Here is a 25,517-nt window from a genome sequence, read left to right on the forward strand (position 1 = left end):
CCAAAACACATCAGAGAGAGGCAGGAACGTAAACACGGGGAAGAGAGAAAGAGGCAAAGCAAGAACAGTGTCAGAGAAGGACAGGACTTTATATTTCCTTCTGTTGTGTTTTCTCACGGTCAAGTAAGACCATCATGTGCTCTGTGAGATAGAGGCTCCAGAGGGTCTCCTCCTCCTTATTTATGTATTCAGTTTTTTTCTCATTTTAATTAATCCAAACTCGCTCTGGCTCTCACTCTCTCTCAAGGCTTTAGACCGAGTTTACTCTGAGAAAAAGCAGATACAAAAAGTTATATTAAATTTATTCCCCAAATTCCAAACACCCCAATTGAAAAGCTTTTCAATCATAACATAAATGTACCACAAAAAAGCTTGAACTCAAGAAATCACAGAGCATCGTAAAAGTCTCATTACTTAAGAATTTTAAAATGTTATTGAATTTAAGGTGAACAAAGTTAATGAAAAATGAAGACATGACATAGATCTGTAAATCTATTGACAGCATCATGACAGTGGTGTCATTTGAGCTTTCTGCTTAAAGAGGCCTGCTTGTTGGAGACTTTTCCTGTGACCAACATGACTCATTCAGCAGAAGTGCTTGCTGACAGCTTCTGTCACCTTAGGATGGCAAGTCCTGCTGTTTTTAATTATTCATGTAGAAGGTCAAAACAAAAAAGGAAGCCAAAAAAAGAATACACGTTTAACAAACATATCCAAAATGAGAAAAGCATCGTTAGTATTGCCCAACTGCTGTTAAGCATAGCATGGAATTTTTAGCGCTGCTTTTCCAACAATCCTGGTTTTATTTTGGATGCTTGCATTGTTTCACTTTGCACACAGACAAAACAAAATTGAAAGTAAACACTCAGTTTTAACTTGATTTTAAAAAATTGATTGAAGTCAGGGGTATGAGCGCTTTCCCAAAGTTTCAGGTGGACGCGAATGACTTAAATATGCAGTAGAAATATTCAGCCCACTAAGTCAACACAGTTTCGATTAAAGTGCCTCCACCAAACATATTTTATCATTCCTCCCCTTCTCTGCTTCATCACATCTCTCGCTCTGCAACCTCAGAGCACAGACGGTCACACTTCCTTCCTATCTCCTCAGCCATCTATCAAAACTGGCTATGCTTTATTAATGCCACAAGCGGTTTGAACCCCCCCCCCCCTCCCTCACTCACTGACATGCCTGGTTGACATGCAAGGACGCTCCTTTAAAACGTGCACGCACTGGTGGTCAAAATGTGTGTGCATGGTGGACTACAACGCATGTAATACAGCAGACGGTTATGCACGCTAGCTGGCACAAAAACATGATGTAATCAGCAATTTGCATCACGTGGGCACACAAACACACACAGAGTTAAAAACTGTCGGCCGGAGGTGTTAGTGTGACTGTGTGAAGTAGTCCAGACATCTGCAGCGGTTTAGAAACTGAACAGCAGATTAGACAAGGGGGCTGGCAGAATGAGAGAGACAGCAAGAACAAGGAAGTGAGAATAGATTGATGGGGGAAGTTGAGAGAAAGATGGTCGGACGACCTTTGAGCACCCACAGTAGCGCTGGCGCAGAGCAAAAGTTTGAAATTTAACTGCTGTCCTCATCTACAGTATATCTGACTCTGAGTTCTATCTCTAAATCTATTTCATTTTCTGTCTTTCAATCTTTCTCACTCTCATTCTTAGATTCTCGCTCTCGTTCTCATTTCCTTTTACTCGGAAACAGAGCATAATCTCTCCATCGCTGTGGGCCTTAATTACACTGGATCAGAGAGATGAGAGGGCACTTGGAGAGATTGCTTTGTGTATGTGTGTGTGCGAGAGAGCGATCCAGCTGAGACAGATGCTGTCTGCGTTCCTACAGCAAACTGCTTCTCTACTGTCTCTACTTCACCGTCGTAATTAATAAAACCATCAGTATGACATCGCCGAATATTGTTACAGCTACATTACTCATGCATTCTCCTCTTGATTACATACAAGTATTTAACTCTAGATTATGGTTTATTTCATTCTGAATAAGGTGTGATGCCATTGCGATACAGCAAAATATAGTATTTAAATACTTTTTAAGGCTAGTTTTCTCATGATTTGTGTTCAAAGTCGGTCTCAAACTGCATTATTATTATTTTTACCTCTTTCCTGATACTGATGTGTGGTTGTGTTTTGCGTGGCAGGGTAAATTTAGCATCAAGCGTGGTTTAATATTCAGCCAGTATTTAGCTAGCTTCTGGTCACTTGCATGGGCACTTTTTCCGTGGGGGAGGGGCTGGGCATGTCAAACATTAATGATAGATGCCAGTTTCACATTAATATTCCAAAGCTGAACTGAAATTAGTTTTTTTTTGTTTTTCGTTTTCTATTGATTTCTTTTTCCTGGAAATACTTTTTTTTTTTAAATTTCCTGAAAATAAATTTGCTCTTTCAAATTTCAAACTACCACTGAGAAGGGTGTAGAGGGTGCAGAATAACTTCAAATATTACCTTATTTTCTTCTTCCATTTGTTTTATGTGTTTAATTGTGCTTTACATTGTTGTGAATCCCCTCGAGGGAAAGTCCGTGTTGAGCTCACATCCTGTTTTAAAATCTTCTCGTCTCTGTTCACCTCTCACAGCACCCCTTACTTATTTTGACTTCGTTATCCAGCAGGGGCTTATTGTGTGATTTGCTCCCTCAGACAAGCAGCTGCTGCACAGTTGCAGAGCTGGTGGCAGTTACAGAGCCCCACCAGTAGGGTGCAGCAGAGGGCGCCAGACACCTTGGGAGATTATTGGGGCCGATGAAGATTACTCAGACAGAAGACCACAGTTTTGTGCTTTGTGTGTGTGTGTGTGTGTGTGTGTGTGTGTGTGTGTGTGTGTGTGTGTGTGTGTGTGTGTAAAGCTGAATTTAGAAAGGCAATGGAGACAAAGTGAGATAAAGAGAGAAAAGTTAGAAAGAACTGAGATTAAGAGGTGATTGTCTGCACTGACAGCAATGATATGGCAACAATATGACAATAATAAAAAATAAAAAAAAGTGACCTTTAAGTAACAATTCATGGACATTACCACCCCAGCATTGGTCTAGGAACACTACAGCTTAAAACACAGTGTTCGTGTGTTGCCAGAGGGGCACAGACAGATCTGTTTGTAAGAGTCACCGAAATTAAATGTAATTAAGACCTGATTAAACATTAATTCAAGGTGAAGTTGTGTTTGTTGCTTCTGGCTGTTCGGAAATTTTCCTCAGAGTTTATTCACCAAACCTCAAACCCTCGCACAGGGTACCAAAATAGCTGAAGCCAGCCAGACCTGTGGGCAAAATAAAAGCAAAAAAAAAAGGACTTACAGCGCTGTTAGTCATACAGAATGAGTTAATATTCACATGCTGGTAGGCTGTCATTTTAGAAAGACATATTTGATTAATTTAATATTCCTGCAAAATAAAATCCTCAGTTTTGGGAGTCAGATCGTGAGAGGAGAGAAACAAGGACACACAGGCTGGAGAAAAAGAGAAGGCAGAGAAAGAAGGGCAGGGTGGAGGTGTAGCTGAATGCCATCCAGTCATAAGGGAGCCAGCTCTGCTTGTTCACAGGAGCACAGTGTCTGAATAGAGAAAGGAATTCTGGGTGAAAAAAAGCCGATGCTCATTTACTTTCCGCGAGCCTGGAGCACGGCCAATCAGACGCGATTCAGAAGGAGCCGAGCAAGGTTAAACCACAAATCCCCCCAAAAAGAGATCCCACATTGTGCTTTTTCGCTTATTAGGATGCATCATTCAATGGCGGTATTTCCATCCACACCGATGACGTTGCGCTAGAAGAGAAACGGGAGAGAGAATGTTGGCTCTCTCTTTAACCACCGACGTGATATTTTAGCAATCATTAACATAACATTAACACACACACCTACTCTGCGATGTGTTTAGAAATATGGGGGTGTTGCACTGATTTCCGCTGCATGTTAGATGCAGTTATGTAACCATGTAATCACGGTGAGATGTCCAGATTTCTAAAGATAAGCTGGGAAGTTACTTAGCAACCACCGCAGACCAGGACAGGGGGAGCAGGTATGATTGTCAATGAATGCTGGCCAAACTCTTCTAATTATAACAACAAGGCAAAGCTCTTCAACACCTAGGCTATTTTTGTTCGTGCCACTTATGGTTTTATTTTATTATTATTTGTCATTTGCTTTGCCTGGCTTCGATCAGAATCTGTCTAAAAATGTTGCTGATTTTGTGCTACATCTAAACCACATTTATTTAAATTTAAGGGTATTGGGTTTGTTTGACATGAGACCCACAGAGCAGTCTGTGAAAATGTCATTGTCTGCTTTTATAAATTCTGAGAAACTGACTGCTTTAGATATTTCCACAGTAGTTTTGGTTTCTCTTTGTAACAGCTTGTCTGTTTTCACATTATTTCAACAGCTTTAAGTCAACCCAGGGTCCTGGGTTTGGACTCGGGCACAGCTTCCGGCTCAAAATGAAAAACACACCAGGTTAATTCTGCCTGTGCGAGGACACGATACTCTTACGGAAGAGACTTGTAATCTCACGCGTTTCTCTTGCTCGTTAAATAAAGTCTGACCAAAAATAAAACTTCAATAAGTATAGTACCAAGCAGAGATCACTCCACTGATTTTAGAGGCAAATTGAAATGCACTAAATCCATTGTCCAATCAGCAGCTGACATCTGGGAGGAGGCTTTGCAGGCTAAACATTAAGACTATTAAGAAATAGTTGGTCCAGATGTACTGTAAGACAAAAAGAAATAAACTAAAAGAAAAATAAAGAGACCTTGTGATTGACAATAGAGTACATGATTAAAAAGCAGGATTATTCAGCCATGATTCCTACAATAGACCTTAAACTGAGCCCAAGCACCGTCAACACAGTTAACAAGTCACCGATTTGTTTCCAAATTATTTCTGAGAGTAAATGACCAGTGTTGTTGCATATATATATATATATATATATATATATGTAGGGGTGCAACGATACTCGTATCGATATTGAACCGTTCGATACAGTGCTTTCGGTTCGGTAGGCATGTGTATCGAACAATACAAAATTTTTAATTTATTTTATCAACTTTTCTTCTGACGATGCTGTGGATCTGCGTTCGACTACTCCGCCTAGGCTGCACTGTCGAGCGCAGATCCACTGAGCGCAGCGCAAGCTAGCAAGACAGAAGCTTAGCTCGTTGCAACATGGCAAATTGAACCTCCCCCACCCTCATTCAGATATGGCCTTTGGAACTATTTTGTTCTTCATGTGAAGTATGACCCTGAAGGTAAGCGCATCATGGACAAAAGTAAAACAGTATGTCGGATGTGCCACGCAATGCTCAATTACATGGGTGGAACTACTGCGTTAGCGCAGTTTGCTCGTTAACGTGTTGACGCCGTCCAGCCCCACGCACGGGGCGATCCGCGGTAGCTCGTTAACGGAGATTTGCCGTGTTGTGGCGTTAACGTCATTTCAACGAGATTAACGCTGACAGCACTAGTGGGAACACAACGAATATGACTGCACATTTACTCCGACATCATCCTAGTGCAAAGACAAGTGGAAGCAGACAAAAACAACAAGCACGCATGCTACAAACTTTACCCGAGTCATTTAGACAGCGTTAGCACATGATTCTCCTTATGGGGACCTGATATGTTTAATATGCTGCTGAGAGTATACCCCAGAAGAAGCGTATAGTATAGCTTTTATTTTGGAAAGAGCCATTTCTCTGTAATAAACTCTCTTTTCCAAAGATGAGGGATTTCTCCGTGAGATATTTATTTTTTTATTACTTTGTCGTTTCAGCAACATTAAATTTAAAAACTGTACTTTTGAGTTAAAATATATATTTATAATTTTAATAAATGACAAATTAAAAAAGCATGAACATTTTTTTGTATCGAAAAAAATATGGAACCGTGACACCAAAGTATCGAACCGAACCGAACCGTGAATTTTGTGTATCGTTGCACCCCTTATATATATATATATATATATATATATATATATATATATATATATATATATATATATATATAATTTGTCCCATATAAACAATAGTAAATATTCAAACTTTTAATGAGATTTGGGAATTTTGCCCAGTGTGTTCCATAGATTTCCATGAAGTTTAATCCAATAAAGGGAAACTGGCTGTGGCAGTGATTCTCAGTGTTTGTGAGCATGGAGCCACTGCAGGGTGGTGTTGTGGATGACCAGGGGAGAAAGAAATTAGCAAAATTAAGATTTATTAAGAGGGACAAAATAAGGATTTTCTCACGATTTTGTATTTTTTTTATTGTTAGTTAACAAAATGGCAAAAAAATGGACCTCATTAGTTAAGGTATGCTACTGCGAGGAAGCACATATCCTTATAGATACTCAGTTTTATGATTGCGTCTCTTTGTTTACCTGCTTTGCAGTTATGGGGATCATGTTCAGCATTTCAAGGTACTGCAGGATCGCTGTAGTCAGTACTATGTGTGGGACGAGGCGTTCTCCTCTCTGAACGAGCTGGTGGACTTCTACCATAGCAACAGCATCGCCAAGGAGAGGACGGTCTTTCTGAGAGACCCCGAGCACTTCGCCAGGGTGAGTTTCTTTTGATTTTATGGTTTTCTTAAAGCAATCTAAAATAACATTTAAGTGGGGAAGCTTTAACCTGATTTTTTTTTTTTCGTATTTGTACTGTTACAAAGTAAACCCTCTAAACTGATGTAATCAATCAGTTTCAGCTCAATCTGCTCATTGTAGGTCTCCTTCTATGGTCATTTCAGGTGAGATAAGGAGGTCTAGCTTGCTAGCACTGGATTCTGTTTGTGAAAGCCAGGTGAGGAGCTACCAATCAGATTAAACTGTGCTTTAAGGGAGGGGTGGCCTTAAAGAGGCAGGAGCTAAAACTGTGACTAATGCAAATGTGTTCCAGTGGAGTCCTAGGAGAAAAATATACAGTAGAAGTAAAAATGTACACAAAAGTCTCCCTTTAAACAGTTTTTAAAAGCAACCTGAATATAATTTATTCGAAATGGAATATATTAAATTAAAAAAAATTAAATGTACCTAAATCACCTAAATCCTCATCTTTTTTTAAAAAAAAAAATCCCTATGCATTTTTTAATCCCATTATCCTTATGAGTGTCCTCACCAAACCATTTAAGACACATCTGTTCTTGATGTCATCTGTCTCTGTCTCGTTCCTCTTCCCTCCGCCATACTTCCATACATCATGTTAACTATCAGGCGAGACACAGTAAATTATCCGGTGCTTATCAAATCAGTACGCCTGGACAAACATAACAAGCTGAGTATTCATTTTTCATTTGACTCGAAGGCATAACCTGTCAATCTAATGTAGCTGATAACTATGGGAAAAACTCCATATGTGGAATTTCTGGAGCTGCAACTGTGTCGGCGGAGTTTGACGTTTGACGTAGAGGTGCAGCTTGTAATGAAACATCACAGAGCAGCCGCCAGTTTGGAGCAAAATCAAATCAGTCATCTTAGACAGCGTGCCAGACGGACTGAGCACAGCAGTGTTAAAGAAAACTGATTTTCTAAAAGGCAATTCTACGCATTAGTCATGAGGTAGCTGCATATCAAATTTGGGCATATTATTACTTTACTCCATAATTCAATCACCCGATCAGTCTTAGGTGGATCACACTCTATGTAGAGTGTGATATGTAGACTCCAAAAGACTGCACACGATAGTAATATACTACAGCTGTAAACCAGAAGCATAGCCCAAACATTAGTAGTACTTTATTTGATTTTTAGTACGAGAAATGACAGTTAGTTCCTGAGAAGGCGTCATCATGGGAAAAGCTGCTGTTGTTGTTGTCATTATGTAGACAAGCTCGTATTGCACAGTAACTACTCCTGGGAGCGGCAGGCAGTGCCGCACCCGCAGGCGAACCCAGTTGCACCGAAGGGATTTGATCCACAGCAATCCCGACGTGACAGCATGTTTGTTTCACTGTAACACAAACCACAAGCTAATACTTCATATAACATCATATTCACTTCTGTGGTTTCAGCCCCGAGATTTGACCTCGATTCATTGGGGAACAGAATGATCAATGGAGTGCAGTCATCTGCCAGCGTTAGCTGTCACATGGAGATCATGTTTCATTTACTACACTGACAAAAATTATAATTCTCAAAATGAAACCGAGGAATGTCTAGCATTGCTGGATGCGTGGTTTTTGGCTTAAGTCGTTCTTTTAGTCAGCCTCCTGTCTTCATGGTTTACTCCTGCTATGCTGGCAGGTGGCTGTTATTGTACATCACAAAGTCCCCAGTTTCTTTTAGAAAAACAAAAAATCATTTACAGTACTGTGCAAAAGTCTTGTATCTTATCATTTTCATTTGCTTGTTAAGCTGCTTAAGACAATGTCAGAATTTGGTGTTTTATGTTGTATCATCGTGCATGTCACATGTTTTAATTAAATGCCTGCACCTATTTGTCATTTTCCTAACAAACTATGAAGAAATGAGGGCTAGTTTGAGACTTTTGCGCAGTACTATATGTTATTTTAAATAAATAGGGTTTGCTGTTTTTCTTAATTTGTGCAAAATTATGTTACACAAAAAGTCCTGCAAAATGCATAACATGTAACTCACTCAGACTTCTGAATGGAGTCTGGTATTTTACAATCGTATGAAGCATAGAAGAAGCCAAAGGCATAAGCTTAATGTGCCCTGGATGAATTTCTCAGCTGGATTTTTAGCACAGACTTTCTTACTTATTCCAGCTAGGGAGCCGTAACATCATAAGAGTAATATCAGCGCAGTGTAATTTCCAGATCCTGTATATTTAAAATAAAAGAGTCTCAATCAAATGGGCTTGATCTTAAGTAATTTACATGAGCACTTTACACTTTTCTCATTTTGGCCTCGCTTCGAGTCGAGGATTAACAGAAGGTGACAGGGTAAATTTTGCTCACATCACTCATTGAAATGAATCTCATCATATGTGGTTACTTAGCCCACAGCTCAACTGAGTATCAGTTAAGAATCAGAGCTTCAAATGGCCTACAGATGATGTTGAAGTTTGGATCGTTTAACCTCAAGAAGTTGGATTTTTCAGTTATCAGACACTCGCTGCATGTTTTCTTTTGATTGTAGATGATAGTGGTGATAAAGGTTTAATTGTGGGATGCAGTTTTTATGTTAGAAAATGCAATAGCTCCCTCGTACTCTGTCTGTACATGCACAGACAAAGTAATGCAAACTTAATTAGTTAATTAAATACTGGTTGCATGCCAAATTTTTAACTCATTAAGGCAGGCCAGGTTCTTTCAGTGGTAAATAATTGAAAAAAAGTTAAGACTTTAATTTCAAACATGCCATTAAATAGCCTGTGAAAAATTAATATAAATAAATAAAAATTGAAAAGAAAGTGGCAGAAGTTGTTTTGGACGAAAACATGCTAAACCTGATTAAGTTCCACGTTTTCTTTATTGACTTTATAATGTTTTTAATACCCCAAATAAGAAGACATGATCTTAAAGCAACTTTGGAGCAGCTTAGAATTACATCCAAGCTTCATCCTTAATGCTGCCATCTGTTTTCAAAGCACCCTTGCAGATGGGATCTGTTTGCGACCACTACTTTCACTGCCTCGGTTCGGTTCGCCTTTGAAATCAAACCTTTCGTCTAACAATCAGCTCTGTGAAGTGCCAAAAAAGAAGCAGAGAGGTGCTGACATCCGAGGTGGTGGCCTGCAGATAGCCAGTCACTGCTGCTCTGTGGTGTTTTGCAGATGATCAGAGAAGAAGTGATGTTAGTGGCCAATGAGTCAGTGCTGTTATCACAACTAAAGGGAGGCAGGGAATAAACAGACACACATGCACGAGTGTATTTCAGGCAAGGTAGCAGCACATTGTAGTTCTCGCCCTCCTTTCTCCACGTTCCTTTTATGTTCTGCTTGAAGTAATAATAGCATCCTTACTGATCCAGCCCGGAGCAGAACGCCCGCAGTAATATACTTTATGTCACCACAAAAAGAGAAAAAAAGATTATTAGCCTTAACCCAAAGTAAAACCACCAGAATCGTCACTAAATTATTTTAAACCAACTTTAAAAAAAAGTAAATGTCTGTTTACTAAAGAATAAAATACACCTTTGCACTTATAATTTACAGGATTGACACTAAAATGCACTGACTTCTGTGTAAAAGCTAACTCAGACTCAGTGCCTTAGCTATACGAAGGTTAACTGAGCTCATGTGCATGGCCACCCCTCCAAATTTGGAGCCGATGTGGATGAGAGGACTCGCTCAGTACTAACTACCTCAAAATCATCCAGGTGTCTTCCATGCTTACTCTGATATGAAGAAACCTGAGTGTCCTATCAGTCCCACATGCTAACGGTAGCTCCCCTATTGATCGTGGCACTTGTTAACATGACTTTAGTTGCCTGGACAGCAGGCTCCAAGGAAAGATTGTTTTAATAGGCTAGGGTAACCTGTAAGGGCTATTTGCTCTGATAAAGAATAATACTTTTACTTCTACCTTTACTGTTTCACAAAAGGTTAAAAAGTGGATGTCCACAAGTTAGACTTTAATTGTGGGACATTTTATTAAAGACATTTAGCAAGAGCAGCTGACATCACCCAACAGGAAAGCAGCTGGGCATTCAATAGAAAAATTATGCAAACCAAAATCCTTCTGAATGAACCATTTAACACGGCAAAAAAAGCGCACACAAAAAGCCAAAATTTACAAAATGTAAGCATATCTGAGTCGTGAAGATGATGCATTTGATCGTTGTGATGATGTGCTTTTGGAGTAGCTGCTTCTACATTGACACTTTTCGTCAAATTTCTTAGTACCGTTGATCTTACTTGTTTAGAGAGGGTTTGCAGAGCAGGCAGGCTGGTGTTGTAGTTTGTCTCGTGGAACAGGAAACCTTCAGTGGATTTTTTTTTTCATCCTAAAAAAAAGTATTTTTTTTTGCAAACTGAGCTCCTGATTAGTTGCATCATGGCTCGTCATAAAACCGTTCAGAGCGTGCTCCAAATCACTGGGGATGATGCGCAGTGCATTCATCTCTCTGTGCAAATGCAGCTGGAGCAGGTGTAAAGTGATGAATTTAGCTTTAGGCAGTTATGGTGGTACTTAAACGGAAGATGGCTACAGCCATCCCAAAGGAGACTAATAAACTGTGTGACCTAAATACTGTGATAATTGAATTCTCTTTAATGCGAGTGAATAGCACATGAAAACAACACCAGGTTTTGTTTCTGAATATTTCAGTTTTTTGAGAATTTCTCATGCTCATGCACAGGAAGCTTAAGGCTACACCAACGACACCACCACAGAGGAGGTGGTGTTATGTTATGACTTCTGGCTTTGTGGTTTGGGCAGAAATAGCACAAAAAGGATGACTGTCCTCTCTCCATCTGCTCAAACGGCTCATTCAAAAACACACTTTTGGATCCACTTGTGTGCAGTGACTTCTGAAAAACTCAAGCTGAAGTGGAATATGAACACAGGAGAAACAAAACTAGGACAGATGCCGCATTCTTGTATTCTTTTATTGGCACTTACTGCTAGAAAACAGCCTGGAGGCTTTAACAAGATGTTTATGGTTGTTAATTTCATTGCTTTTTACACCCCATTCATTCTGTCTCATATTTTACTATGATGACACAGGCAATTTGCCGTGAATTCTCAATGAATATGCAGGTATTAGAGGTCAGCTGTGACTCTTCTGTTACTTTTAAGAATATGGTTAAACTTAAGAAATAATAGGGCTTATGGAAACCGCCACTGTTCACCCAGCGTCTATCTAAGCATTAGTAGAGCAGCATTACTTTCATGATCAGTGGAGTTTCTACATATTGTACATTTAAGGATCTGTAAAAGCACTTTAATCTAATCCTAACCCTAACTCTTCTTACCCTTCCACCATCAATCTTTTGCATGTAAAGCAAATGTGTTAATCACAACGCCACAGAGCCACCCCATTTAAGGAAATTAAGAAAATTGTTCTTTAAAAACAAAAGAAGCAAATGTAAAATTCCCATAGTTTTGAAAATGCATCTACAAGCTCTAATTTAATGGTTCAACACCCAAAAGAAATTCATCTTACAGTGATGGACATGATTAAAGTCGCTGCAGATTCATTTACTCATGATCGATTATTTCAGCTCTTATCTTCAGGCCACTTCCACTCTATCAGCATTTAGCAGGACCTTCAATATTACTTAAAGTGTATTTTAAATTTGCTTACATACGTGCAGTAGAATAAAAAAAGAAAAACACAAAAATACACATCATCACTACATATGGCTTTTATGGTCCTCAAGTACCATAAAAGACTGTTTCTGTTTTACCAAATAATGTTGTTGTTTTGTTTTTTTTTTAATTTTGTTTTTTCTTTCATTTGGTTCTGCTTAATTTCCTGGTTCTATGATATTATATCATATCTGTTCCATTCATCAGTGACATGAGTCCAAGGCACAGAACCAAATTCTGATTGTCTTTATATTACGCAGCATCATTAGTCTCAGGCCAGAAAGTTGCCCCATCAGAAGCAAGCTTATTAAGGGTCCACTAGGACAGTGTTATGTAATTATCTTCCTGAAACATGTGATCATAATGATAATAATAATAATAATATATATAAAATGTGGCATGTGTTGGTTGTTTACATATATGGCTAACCTTAAAAATACAGTCACTTATTTTTTAACATATGTAATAGAAAAATATGTTGTACTCATATGACTATTGAACATTTGTACATGTATATTTTCATGATCTGTTTCTCATTATGCTTTTCTCCTCCTTCACCACTGCTCTCTCTCCTCCCTCATTTCCACTTCATCGTCTTCCTCCTCACATCAAACCTCATCTCCTGAACTGAAGTCAGGGCTCTACATGCTCATTTATTCCCAATATTGTAATATAGCTAGGCTTGTGTGTCCTAAAAATCACACTTACCCTCTAATAAAAGTTTAACTACATTAATTACAAAATTTAATTACATTTAATTACTCACAAGTTCCTTCGTTAAGTGTCTTTTAACAGCAGCTAACACAGGCTAACAGAAGCTAACAGAAGCTAACAGCAACTAATAGAGACTAAGAGCTCTATTGTGAGCCAAAACAGCAGAGGCTAGCTGGGGCAAACACAGAAAAGTTCACGAAGAGTTGTTTATCCTATAGTGGCCACCTTAGCTAGGATTATGCACTTGAATTAGGAAGAGTAAGAAAACAAACTTCCGGTGGCTGCAGTCCACAGACATCTAGACATCTTTTACACACTGTACCTTTAAGACATGACAAATTAATTTTATATCCGTTGCTGGGGAATTTCGCCCACATACAGCAACAGTGTGACTTTGTTTTGAGAAAAAATAAGTGAAAATAACTACAGTGAGGTGTCAGCTGCTGGTCATATACAGTATCCTTGTATCGTTCTGTGTTTAGCACACTGGCTGTGATGTTGTTGCCCTGTAGGTCACTTTGAATCTGAATCACATCATGCCCCAGAGCCGAAGGTGCCGTGCTTTCCTTACATGGCTATGCAGCCTTTCTGTCTTTCCACACGAGATCACAGCAGCTTAGTCAGTTCTTTATGTCTCCATATGTGTTTACTGTTTTAATTTGAGCTTTAAGGTGTATTTTCTGTGCCTGTCTGTTGACAGCTTTCCTTAGCATTGAATCTCCATAAACATAATGTATTTCTACAGTCTTCTACTGCTTTACAATTTAATCTGGGAGAGGATCAAAGGTGGGGAAAAAAATGAGAGATGCAATCATGTAAACACCAGCCGATCATTTCTGCGCTGGCTCCATCCATATCCAGTTATCTTCAATTCACATCAGTGGGCTTGGTTTCCCAGTAGGTAGATGCGCAGATTAAAAGCACACATGAAACATTGATATTAGCTTTGGACCCATCTGGCTTTTTCGCCGTCAAGCTATATAAAATCACAGTCAGCTGGTCTTCGCGTCTGCGGGGTTTTGTCTTGGCCTTGGGCATCAACAAAGCCAGCGTCTTCCACTGGCAGCGTTTGCACACGGTCATACAACTCGCGCTTTACTTCTCTTGGAGAAAAGATTGTTTGATGAATGACTTAACCTGATTATGGCAAAACCATATTTAGGGCTTCTATTTGGGTTTTGATCATCAGAAGGACTCTTAAGCATCTCCGAGGTGCCACTGTGGACAGAATTGTGTGAGCTACAAAATCCTCTGTGCCATTTTTGGAGAAGAAAAACCCCCCAAAAGAAAATACTAAATGAAAGAAATTTGCCCTAAAGACCAGTTAACCAGACAACACTATGGCAAACTGGCAAATAAACAGTCTGGCACTTTCTTGTGTATTTGCTCAGCAGCTCCCTTTCTTCTTTGTGAGCTTGATGTGCACGCTCAAAGCTCTGAAATATTAACAGTATTCAGTATCCACTTCTTCACAGCATCACTTCTTTTTCTTTCATAAAAGAAATAAAAATACGAAGAAAATCCCCCCCTTTAACCATTTAGATTATAAAGAAAGACGAGGTTATGAAAAGATTGTGTTCAGTGTTTCACGACGTTGCCTTAAGCTCATTAGCTTGCCTTTAAAATTCGTTTGCTCTTACCTTTTGTGTTCGACTAAATGGGTCAGTTTCACAGACGTGAACTGAGTGTGTTGAGCACTCGTGACTCCTTGAATCATGTTGCACCATGGTGGTTTTTTTGTATGTGTGTGTGTGTTGACCCTCCTATTGTTTGGTTTGTCTTTCCAAACTAATTCCACATCAGCTCATTACATGGCTCTTGATAGCTTCTTATCTCAGCATGGCAGAATAGGAAATAATTCTCCTAACACATCCCTTAATATCCTCATGTCCTTGTGTTGCAAAGCCTTCCCTTTTACCCTGGAAAACTTGGACCTTGTGCAAAGGGGCAAACAAGCAGTATTGGAGGAATTTTCGTTGCATTCTGTGCACAAGGGAACTAGCAAAAGCTGTACTGTCAGTGCTCTCTTAGGCGGTAGAGTCAACCCTAATCACAAGGATACATGGATTGTATTTGTCTTTACAAGAGAGAACAAGAATGAAAGGGTTCTTCTTGTGCAACCCACACAAACTAGAAGTCTCGACTAGATCAGTGAAACAATAAATCATAAGACTGTGAGGATTTTATAGATTTGCAGGCCTGATGGATTCTGTCTGGGTCTCTTGATCCTAATCCCGCTGTCTAGTTAGTGCATGTACTTGTTTGTAACTGTGTACATGTTTTGTGTGCCTACCGCTACTTGGATGCCATTTTATTGGGCCTTACTCTAAGATAAAGCAGTCCACAATAATAAAGCCCAGAATTGCAACATAGATATCTACACACCTACATATAAAAAAACAATATTGGTATTCATTGCAGCCTCCCCGCTCCCTCGCAGTTCACATCACATCCACCTTCTTCTGTGGGAGCGCCAGTGACAGCCGGGTTAGTTAAGTTCGAGCCTCTCTCCTTAAAATAGCCACTTTTGTTCTGCCACTCTTAAACTGCTTTTACTTCACGAGTCAGCAGCGATCAGAGGAGGCCGGCGATCGAGGGAGAAGAAAAACAGTACTTTTGTGAACTCAAAGAAAAACATAGTGAGGAAGAGAGAGCAGAATCTGAGGGCTGAATTGAAAGCGGCTCCCCTTGCCCTGGATTGCTATCAAACATCACAGCGACAAGCATTATAAGCGTTGTTTGTTGTTGTTATTTTTAGTGGGCATGTGTGTTTATTACACTCATCATTCTGGACTCATAGCACCTCTCCGTTGCATACCCATCCCTCTGCGTTTCTCTTTTATGACCAAGAGAAACTAAAATCTACCATTTACTCGATTTAAATATCGGATAAAACCCAACGCTAAACAAGGCTTATGAGGAGAAGAGTGGCGCGAGGTGATTTTCATGCTTCACGTAGGTGCGCATAATGAGAATTTTATGCAAAGCACATGCTGTTCATCACCATAAAAGTGTCACAGCAATCTAAAATATCTTGCCTCATTGATATTTACCTTAAGCTGCTGTCAGGTAAGGACAGTCTGAGAATCGAAGGGTAAAGAAAGTGGAATGTGTCAGGATGGTAACTTTAAACCCAACAGGGCCAGATTAGTGGTGTGTCTGGAGTGGGAGTAAACAGCATGTTCTTTGTTTTTCTGTCTGTTAGGTCCTTTCTAACATCGCTGTGTGTCTGTACTCGCTCTCCCCTTGAAAATATGCCCTACACGCATGGTTTTCTTTACAGCTTCCATCACTTTCTCAGTATCACAAGTCCTTGAAGCCCTCGAAACAAAACCAGCCACCCATTCATTTTCATCAGTTTCACCTTCAGTTCACCGTCCTATCCCAGCTGTCATAGGACAAGAGAGGGAGTACACCTTGGACTGTACTCCAGTCTAACACAGGAACAACACTGAGAGACAAACAACAAGTCAACAAGGCACATCACATTCATGCATATGGCCAATTTAGCCATTTATCCTAACCCCATGCATGTCTTTGGACTGTTGGAGGAAGCTGAAGTACCAGAAGTAGTGTGTGTGATTGGGTGAATGAGAGTTGTTGTAGTGTAGTTGTAGTTGTAGTTGTAGTGGAAGGTGCTATATAAGTATCTGTCCATTAGCATGTGCTACTCTTGGACAGATCTAGTTGTTTCCCTGGTCCTGATAGTACTGTATCACCCTAATAAAGGACTTTGCTCTCAGACTGCAGGCTTACTAACAGTTTCTAGGATATTTAAAAGTAGAATGGGAAGCAGAGAATTCAGCTCCCAGATTGGATTCAGGGTACAAAGCTCATAATCAGGGCTTGCTCAGGTACCCCTGAATCCTGACTTAGATACACTGCAATAGGCCTAGGCTGATGGGGACTTCCCATGATGCACAGTGTTTCTTCTTCATTCAACTCTTTTCACTCTCTAGGTGCTTACACGCTACTGTACATGTAATCATTAGTTATTATTAATCTCTCACCCCTCAACACCAGCCGGTCGTAGCAGATGGCTGTCCCTCCCTTAGCCTTCTTCTGGTGGATGTTTTTCCTGTTAAAAGGGAGTTTTTCCTTCCTGCTGTCACCAAGTGCATGCTCTGTATGAATGTGTGAATACATAGACTGCTTTTTCATATTGACCAAGACTTATTTAATCTCTTTGGAGCTCGTATTCTTTTTCTTGTTTTGTTTGGCCTCCTGCTTCAAAGAAACTGCGCTCACTTTAAAAATTCACCGTCTAGATTGTGGCTGGTGAATTAAATAATACCTCTCAAAGCCTTTAGGAGATAAGACCAGCGAACCTTATTGACCAACATTCATTTTAAGTTCGTGTAGTGGAGAAATTTCCAAACTAGCCCTTCCAAACTGTGTGCTCTATTTTTTTTTTTAATGAGTAATCAGTGACTGGAAAAAAGTGCAAAATTACTTTCTATAATCTTATATCCTGATGATAAGCAGAAAACGCACTGGTATGTACAAATATTACTTGAACATAAAGAAAGACATATTTTTGGGAGTCACTGATAAAAAAACAAAAGTAACCCAAAACTGGCTGTGATATTAAATCAGCATGAAAAATCTGTCTTTTGCAGGATATTAAGTTGATTTGGTTTCTGCAGCCATCTAAACGTAGCGAGATAAACATGTTAATAAATCTACAACCCCCTGATTTGACGAGTCACATATTTGACCGTCACATGCAAATAACACCATGCTGCTACAGCGTAACCCCACTGAATACTACACACATTCCACCGGTGCGTTATGACTCATTTTATGTGGGAGATGTTGGATTACAGAAGCTTACTGCCTCCTTTCCAGCTTTTTAAAAAAAGAAAAGTAGCATTCATGTGCTTTGTTTCTGAAATATACTATGGTGCAAATAGACGGTTCTGGATTGAAATGGTAAAAAAGAGCTTCATTGACATTTGACATGTGGTGTCTTTATATTGTGCAATGAAAAGGCCTCATCTCTCATTTTCTAATACAGGGATGTCAAACTCATTTTACATCGTGGGCCACATGCAGCCTACTTAAGCAGGCCAGTGAAACTCCCCTTTCTGTCACTGTACAGAAGTTTAACTGCACATTTAATCCCAGCGATATTTTAATTTAAGAAAAAGAAGTTCAGTCATAATAGTTTGTTATATCAGTGAAAGAAGACTGTCATTATGACTCTTTGGACTTTAATGTGTAAACTGACAGAAAGCTCACACACTTGTCCACACTATAAGAAAATGTAAAAAAAAAGAAAACCCAGTAATTTTCTACCTGTTTTTTAACAGAGGCTTCTGTAAGTGGCAAATGTGTGGTTGAAGAAAAATATACGAAAAAATCTTCAAAAAATTAATACAGAAATTCTTTCATTTAAAAATTTTGTATAATATTTGCATTTATACTTTATACTGGAGTCTATGTTGGGCCAATTCTGGCTTTAAGTTTCACTTCCCCGGGCTAATATGTAAATATACTTGATAGCTGTCTCCATCACAGGGGTGGGTTACTTTTAGTATTTTCTTTGACGCTATTAACTGGGTATTAACTGTTGTGATGAAAATGTGTGATTAACTCTTTTCTTTTCCTCCTCCCTTCCCTCCTGTTCCCTCTCTCCCTCCTGACCCACAGCGTTCCCATCATGCCCAAGCTGTCTTCGACTTCACCCCGCACCACCCGTCCCAGCTACGCTTCTTGCGTGGTGATGTCATTGAACTCATTGACTGCTCTGATTCGGTGCGCTGGAGGGGCCGTTGCCATGGACGCGTGGGCTACTTCCCTCCAGAGTACGTCCAGCCCATTTATCACTGCCAGTGACCTGACCTCGTGTCAAACAAACGCACGGCCATTCCTTCGGGTTCACCGACGAGCCATCCTGAAAGACACTCACGCTGCTTCCCCGCTCTGCACTCGCCCGTCAACTTCCTGGAGCAAACGACGGAGCTACCACCGAACGACCCGTTCCCTAAATTGACTCCTCCCAATGCCCTCCTGTGATGTCGCCCTTCAAATCAGCCTTTGCTGCAGGCTCATCTGATCATCTGATCCCGAAGACTCCACTTTCTCCTCCGATCCAGACATGGACCTTTACACTGTGGAGAACTCTCACATATATTCAAAGTCATACATACTCCCAGTTATAATCATTTATTACAGCTTACCAGCTCTAGTATAAAAGTAACACACATAAACACTAAACTGAGGGGAAAAGTGTGTGGCCCATGAAAACTTCTGAAGGAAGGGCAGGCTTGCTCTCTGGCTCATTTACTCCAGTATTTTGCCATCCTTTTCACCGGGAGCTGGGCAGAAAGACACAGAAAGTCATTGTGAGTGTGAACACTTAGAGGATCCTGACACAGCAGATTCCTCTCTCACTGAGCTGGTGTGTGTGTGTGTGTGTGTGTGTGTGTGGGTCTCTACAGATGTAAAGCTGCAGTCTTTACATACATATATGCATGTTGCGTGACGATGAGGGAGTGAGAACGAATGGCTGTTCGAGTTAGTTTTGATTGTATCTGTGTGCGCGTATATTTGTGTGTGTGTGTGTGTGTGTGTGTGTGTGTGTGTGTGTGTGTGTGTGTGTGTGTGTGTGTGTGTGTGCGTGTGTGTGTTTGAGCGCGCTCAGTGGACCAGTGAAAGGAGTTACTGTGTTACAGTGTGACAGTAAGACGAACACTGCCCAGACATCGCTTTGTTAATACAAAAAAAGAAAAACGCGCTGCTTAAAATGTAACATGCTCAACTCAATTTACTGATCATTTGTTTGTTCTTGAGTATTTATTCTTATCCACGTGTGATCTTAAAATACATATACTGCAAGTAAATTTAAACATTGTATAAAAGTTTTGCTTCTGTTGAAACTGTTGCAGTTGCTTAAGAGGAACAAACTTCATGTGACTGACGGCAAGAACTTGGATCGTCTTCCTTATCCTGTAACGAAATCATTGAAATAAAGTGATACATTTACATCTTTGAGCCCTGAAGCTTGGACTTTATTTGGTATTTACTGTATCTGCTTTTAGTGTGTATTTTACAATGATCTTGTGTTCTTTTTAATGAAAAGATCACATGTGCCATAATTTGCTGTGATCTTGATCATTTTTGTTGGTGCTATTTCCCCCCCTTTTTTTTTTAATAATCAGTTTTATCCTGGAGTTCCCTCTACCAAAGCCACTGGAGCACTGCTAATCTTACAATCCCCCAAACCATTTAATTAAATGGTTAATTAAATTTAACAGATTTAATGTACTTTGAGTATTTCCATGCTATGCTACTTTTGGCTTTTACTTCAGATTACTCCATATTTTGAATGCAATTATTGCACTTTGTACCCAACACTATATAATTTAAAGTTTTAGTTACTTATTATTTTGCAGATTAACTTCAGTTTTATAGCCCAAGCTGCTGAGCAATATACAGGAAATTAAAATCATCAACAGGTGCAACATTAAAGGAACATACACATGAACAAATCAATAATTAAAATCCAATAATATCATGTATATGATTCTGATTTGTTTTTATTTCACATGACTTCAGATATTAGGTATTTTAAACATGTTTGAATATGTAACCAGTGAATTATTATGCCACGTAAGTAAAATTATAATTTTATACCTTTTTTTCTCAGCTATCCATCAAAAGATTAGGTTTAAATTCTGATGCAGCTCCACTTTTTACATAATAAATCTGTAAGAGGAGGCAGGGCCACATATGAGCTTGAAAACTGTGGTTTGTACACAAATTTTTTAAACTAAATATTAAATACTAAGCATTTTGATCCTCCCTGCTACCTCCAAGCACCATTCTTGGTCTGCCCTGTGCCTCCACACTTAAAAGTTATGGAAATGCTCCCGGTCAAATAGAGTCCACTATAAGTCTTTCTTCTGTTTAATGTCAAAAAGCAAAATTCCAGGGGCATTTTTTTTCATATGTACACAGCATATTCATCATAATTTCAGTAAATTAAATTATATAATTATATTAAATTCAGATAATAATAATAATAATAATAATAATAAGGGCTGTCTCTCTGTTTGTTTGTTTCTTTGTCCATTAATTCCTCATAGAGCATCAGGAGCTGAGTAACCAAACTTGGCACACAGGTACATCTTGGGCCCCCGAAGGTCAGTATCTATGTCAGATATAATAACACTGTCATATTGCAAGTGAATATAATGACCCGCTTTTAACATATAAACAACATCTATCTTTTTTAAAGTTTTCTCAGTCTGATTAAGTACATCAGTTTGTTAACAGCATCAACAGGGAAAGCTACTATAGCGTGCCAATCTACTAGTTTTTCATGGATCTTAATACATTTTTGAGTGGACACTGAGCACAACGGGCAAATACAATAAAGCTTGATCTCTCTCATTAAACAAAAAATGGTATTATGATTGAGTAAATCAAACCCTGGTTAACAAAAAGGAACTAAAAAACACAAACACTTTAGTTTTTCTTTGGGCTAGAATCACTTTAGATGTGTCTAAAACTCTCTTAAAGAGGAAAACATATTCATGTATATATCCACACAACCTAAACACGCAACTCTAGTCAAGTTGAAAGAGTTGTTACTTGTCTTTTAGGTGTATTTTATAAAAGTGTCAACAAATATGTACATGTTACTTATATGGTAATTAGAGTTTTACAACACTTGCTCATTTTATGGTCTTATTGTATCCTGTGCCAGGAAACGCCTCACTGACATGTAATTCTGTCAACATAATAATAGATCTGTGCGATAACGCATCACGTCACCGATGTTAAGGACAGTTTTGCGCTGACATTCGGCCGCCGTTATGTAAGGAATGCAGAGCCTCTTCTCTCACCACACTGTAATGTTTGACATGAAGCTGGTAAACTGGGTTACGTTTGACCATTCCCCTGCTCTAAATCACTTCTGTTGCCTTTCACTCTCTTGTCTCTGCTTTTGTTCTAACAAACCACTATTTTCATTCTTCCTGACAGAGTCACCCCTGGCTTGTCATTGACAGTTAGTCAATAAGCTACCGCAATCCAATGGGGGGAAAGAAGAAAAGGAGTTAAAGGTGTACCAGAAATAGCACTGCTGTTTTCTCCCTCTGATCTTTTTTAAAACTGCTGAGTCACTTTGAAGTGTCTGAGTTGTGGATGAAGGGATAAGGTTTGTGTGTAAGTGTGTGTGAGAGAGATGCCAACATTTCTATAGTGACATATTTGTGTCACGGTGACACAGAATAAAAATGCAAAACCTTATGAGACGGCAGTGAAACGGGACAAGATAGATGGTAGAAAAGAACACAGGATGAACCAGATTACTGATGAGAGATGAGGATGCAGTGTGAGGGACAAGTGTGTCGGTCTCTCAGTCGAGGTTGATGGTAAAACAGCAAACGGCTGAGGAAGGCGTGTGAGCTCTTACATCAATGCTATTTACAGGTGTGAACAGTAAAAACACTGAAACAGGAGAACCAGTTTGACTGACTTACTGGCCCCTGGCTGGTTAGGCCATGGAGTGAAGGGAAACTGGTCAAACATCCTGCGAACCAGAAAAACTGTTTACTAAACTAATGGGTCAAATGCAGCCAGTCTGGGAGTGAAAGACAAGATGAGTCATCACTCACTATACTCACCTTTACACCTGACATCCACCTGACAGTCAGGCATAAAGAAAGCTTGGATTATACAGTATAAGGTTTCTTTAGTGACCCGACCAAGCCGTAACACAGCTGTTCTGCTACAAATTGCCTTTTTAAAATGCTGTCCAGGATTAAATCCCACCTCTGAAAAGAATTTAAAAAAAAACCCTGTGAGACCGTCTTTATATGAAAACACTGATAGAAGTGTGAATGCGATGTAATATTTATCTCATGAAATAAGAAAGGAAGGAATGATAAGCAGGCAAGCATTTCACAGTGGATGGCTCTAAAATGTGGTATTGACTGATGGATCGGTAAAGGAGAGAGAATGAAGCATATTTACTCTGCAGTGAATGATATTCAAGTCTGCAGGTTTTTTTGTACTATACTCTGAAGTTTGACCCAGAAGAAGTAGCTCTCCATTCTTCTGAGACATGCTCTAACGCCTGGTTTGCACTCCAACTTTGAGACCAACGAAGACCAAGGAGTGCTGACTGGCGCTGATTTTCCTCCACAGTCACGTGACCTCAGCCACACCGAACAAGAAGGCAGACGGGCGTTTCACAGTGGATGACTCGGAGCTCTTTGGAACAGCCAAATCATGCAGGGATAATATCGGGCTTTATAGACACCTGGAGAGTCCATGTCAGTTAAAATTACTGCAATTCAGAGCAAAATCAAATGTAGGAAATAATTAAAAATCATCCTGTCTTTAAAGGTCTTAAAATACACTTTTGATTGACTGAAAGCAAAGCAGAAGTTCTGGCAGTTTTTCAGGTGCTGCATTGACACAACAGTGATGATCTTAGAGATCAATCTGGAAAGGCTTCGAATTTGAAGTCTACATTGAGAAAGATTATTCACAAGTGGAAATCATTCAAGAGCACTCCCAGTCTTCTCGGGAGTGCACATCCCAGCATGTTCACCCCGTGCAATGCTCAGAGAAACTGCAAAAAAGCCTAAGAGCTACCTCTCAGACTCTACTGGCCTCAGTTAGCATGTTAAATGTTAAAGCTCATGACAGGACAATTAGAAAAAGACTGAAAAAGTATGACTTGTTTGGAAGGGATGCCAGGAGAAAGCCTCTTTTCTCTAAAATCAGCTGGTTTAAAAGCAGCTTAGGTTTGCAAAGTTAGAAATCACAACAAGATTAAAATGAAGCTGTTTGACTGTAATACACAGTATTATGTATGGAGAAAAGTAAACATAGCACAAACACCACAAATGAACTCTGTCAAGCACGGTGGTGGAGGGGTGATGATTTGGGACGTTGCAGACCATGAACTCCATGAACTTTTTGTATACCAAGGTATTCTAGAGTCAAATGAGGCTATTTTTCTACTAATGGTGTTGCAATGACCCACTCAAAGGTCAGATGTCAACATGAGGTTACTGAATTGAAGCAATGCTGTAAACAAAAGTGGACTTGCACAGCAAGACACTGATAAAATCATACAGGAAACCATTATTTCAAGTTATTGCTGAATGTGGTTAGCCACTGAATCGTGGGGTGCATTTGTTTTTTCACACATTATTGCAACTTAAAAAAAATAAATAAATATCGACTCTTGACTTTATTGTGTCCTGATACTAAAACCTTAGAATTGACAGAGGGTGTACTTTCTTTTTCTGACTGCATCGATGTTATTGCAGCTAACCGAAATAAAAACTAAAACTAGGTGAGAAAAACACTGTTTAGTTTATCCACCTGTCCAATCTTTCAATTTTATTTCATTTTAGCTCACTAAAATAATAAAGCTTTTAGAGGTTTGAGAACTGATCATTAGCCAGAGTTGCAGTAAAATTGTGTGCGTGGAATCTGCAGCGCTATCAACAAATTCTTGCTTAATTTCTCACGGTATAGCTCCTCCCAAAACCACAAGCAGTGGTTTCAATTTCGGGCCCAGAAATGTTGCGATGCCGTGCCACTGCCTGATTCTTAGCCTCATTGTTCTTTGGGCGGCAATCTGCAGACTTCTAGTTTGAGCACCTGCATCAGGCCTGCTCTGCATTAAAAACAGAAACAGTGAGCTGTAGGCGAGAACACCTCCCCGCTGAAAAGTAAACTTCAGCCTTGACTGCAATCTCTTTATGTTCTTACACAGTAATAACATTATGCATGCTTATAGATGTAACTGGGCTGCCCTGTCACTATAATCTACTGACAATAAGGTACTATCTTTCTGGTATTAGATGCAGTTCAAATGAGGTTATTATTTGATAAAAGAAATATAATGATCATAAAAGTCTTGAGGCAACACATTTGATTGGTGGTGGTTGTGAAGACTTGTTCTTTGTTTTGTAAAGGGTTGCGTAAATCTAAATGTTTTAATTATTGTATGTGGGAATTTATTTGCAACTCTTATTCAACATGTTCTGTGCACAGAGGTCAGAGGTCAGAAACATAGTGCACAAGGCAGGAGACGCTGAAGTTTGTGGTTGAAAACATAGACACCAGGAGAAAAAAACCCAAACAAACCAAAAACAAAAACTTAATGGTGCATGTACCTATTGCCCCCCAGGTAATATTTTACATCTTATTAATCCCGCTTTGATCTCACCGTCATATTTTACTCTTTCTTTAAAGCAATTATGTGCTTCAATTTGATCTTTACAAAACACAAGCTGGGGCTTTTCCATCCTGGCAGGAAGTTAAATAAGAAAAAAAAAACATGACAGAACAGGTAAAACAGCTATGTATGATCCGCTGATGGTTTTCACATGAGGTGCCATCTAAATGATTTAATGGACAAAACGAGGGATGGACATCTTTCTGCTGCCAGCGCTGCAACACTTCATAAAACTGGGAAGCCCTGGAGGTCACGTGATAAAGGTCTGCCTTTTCTGAAAGCGTGTGGGTAGGTGTGTTTTGCCTGTTAGGGTCACACCTGTCGGGCGGTGCCGCAGGCGGCATGTCGCTCATT

The 25,517-nt window shown here is 39.5% G+C and overlaps 1 protein-coding gene across 1 annotated transcript in view; it reads left to right on the forward strand.

Annotated features, from left to right (window-relative positions):
* Positions 1–19,946, forward strand: part of grapa (GRB2 related adaptor protein a) — a 35,444-nt gene extending 15,498 nt beyond the window's left edge. Inside the window, exons 4-5 of the mRNA XM_063471520.1 lie at positions 6,419–6,587; positions 18,605–19,946. Of these exons, the coding sequence (XP_063327590.1) occupies positions 6,419–6,587; positions 18,605–18,790 (355 nt within the window). The 3' untranslated portion in view covers positions 18,791–19,946. The remainder of the gene's footprint in view (positions 1–6,418; positions 6,588–18,604) is intronic.
* Positions 19,947–25,517: the final 5,571 nt, after the last annotated feature.

This window comes from Pelmatolapia mariae, linkage group LG4 (assembly GCF_036321145.2).
Source record: "Pelmatolapia mariae isolate MD_Pm_ZW linkage group LG4, Pm_UMD_F_2, whole genome shotgun sequence".
Lineage (NCBI taxonomy): Eukaryota > Metazoa > Chordata > Actinopteri > Cichliformes > Cichlidae > Pelmatolapia > Pelmatolapia mariae.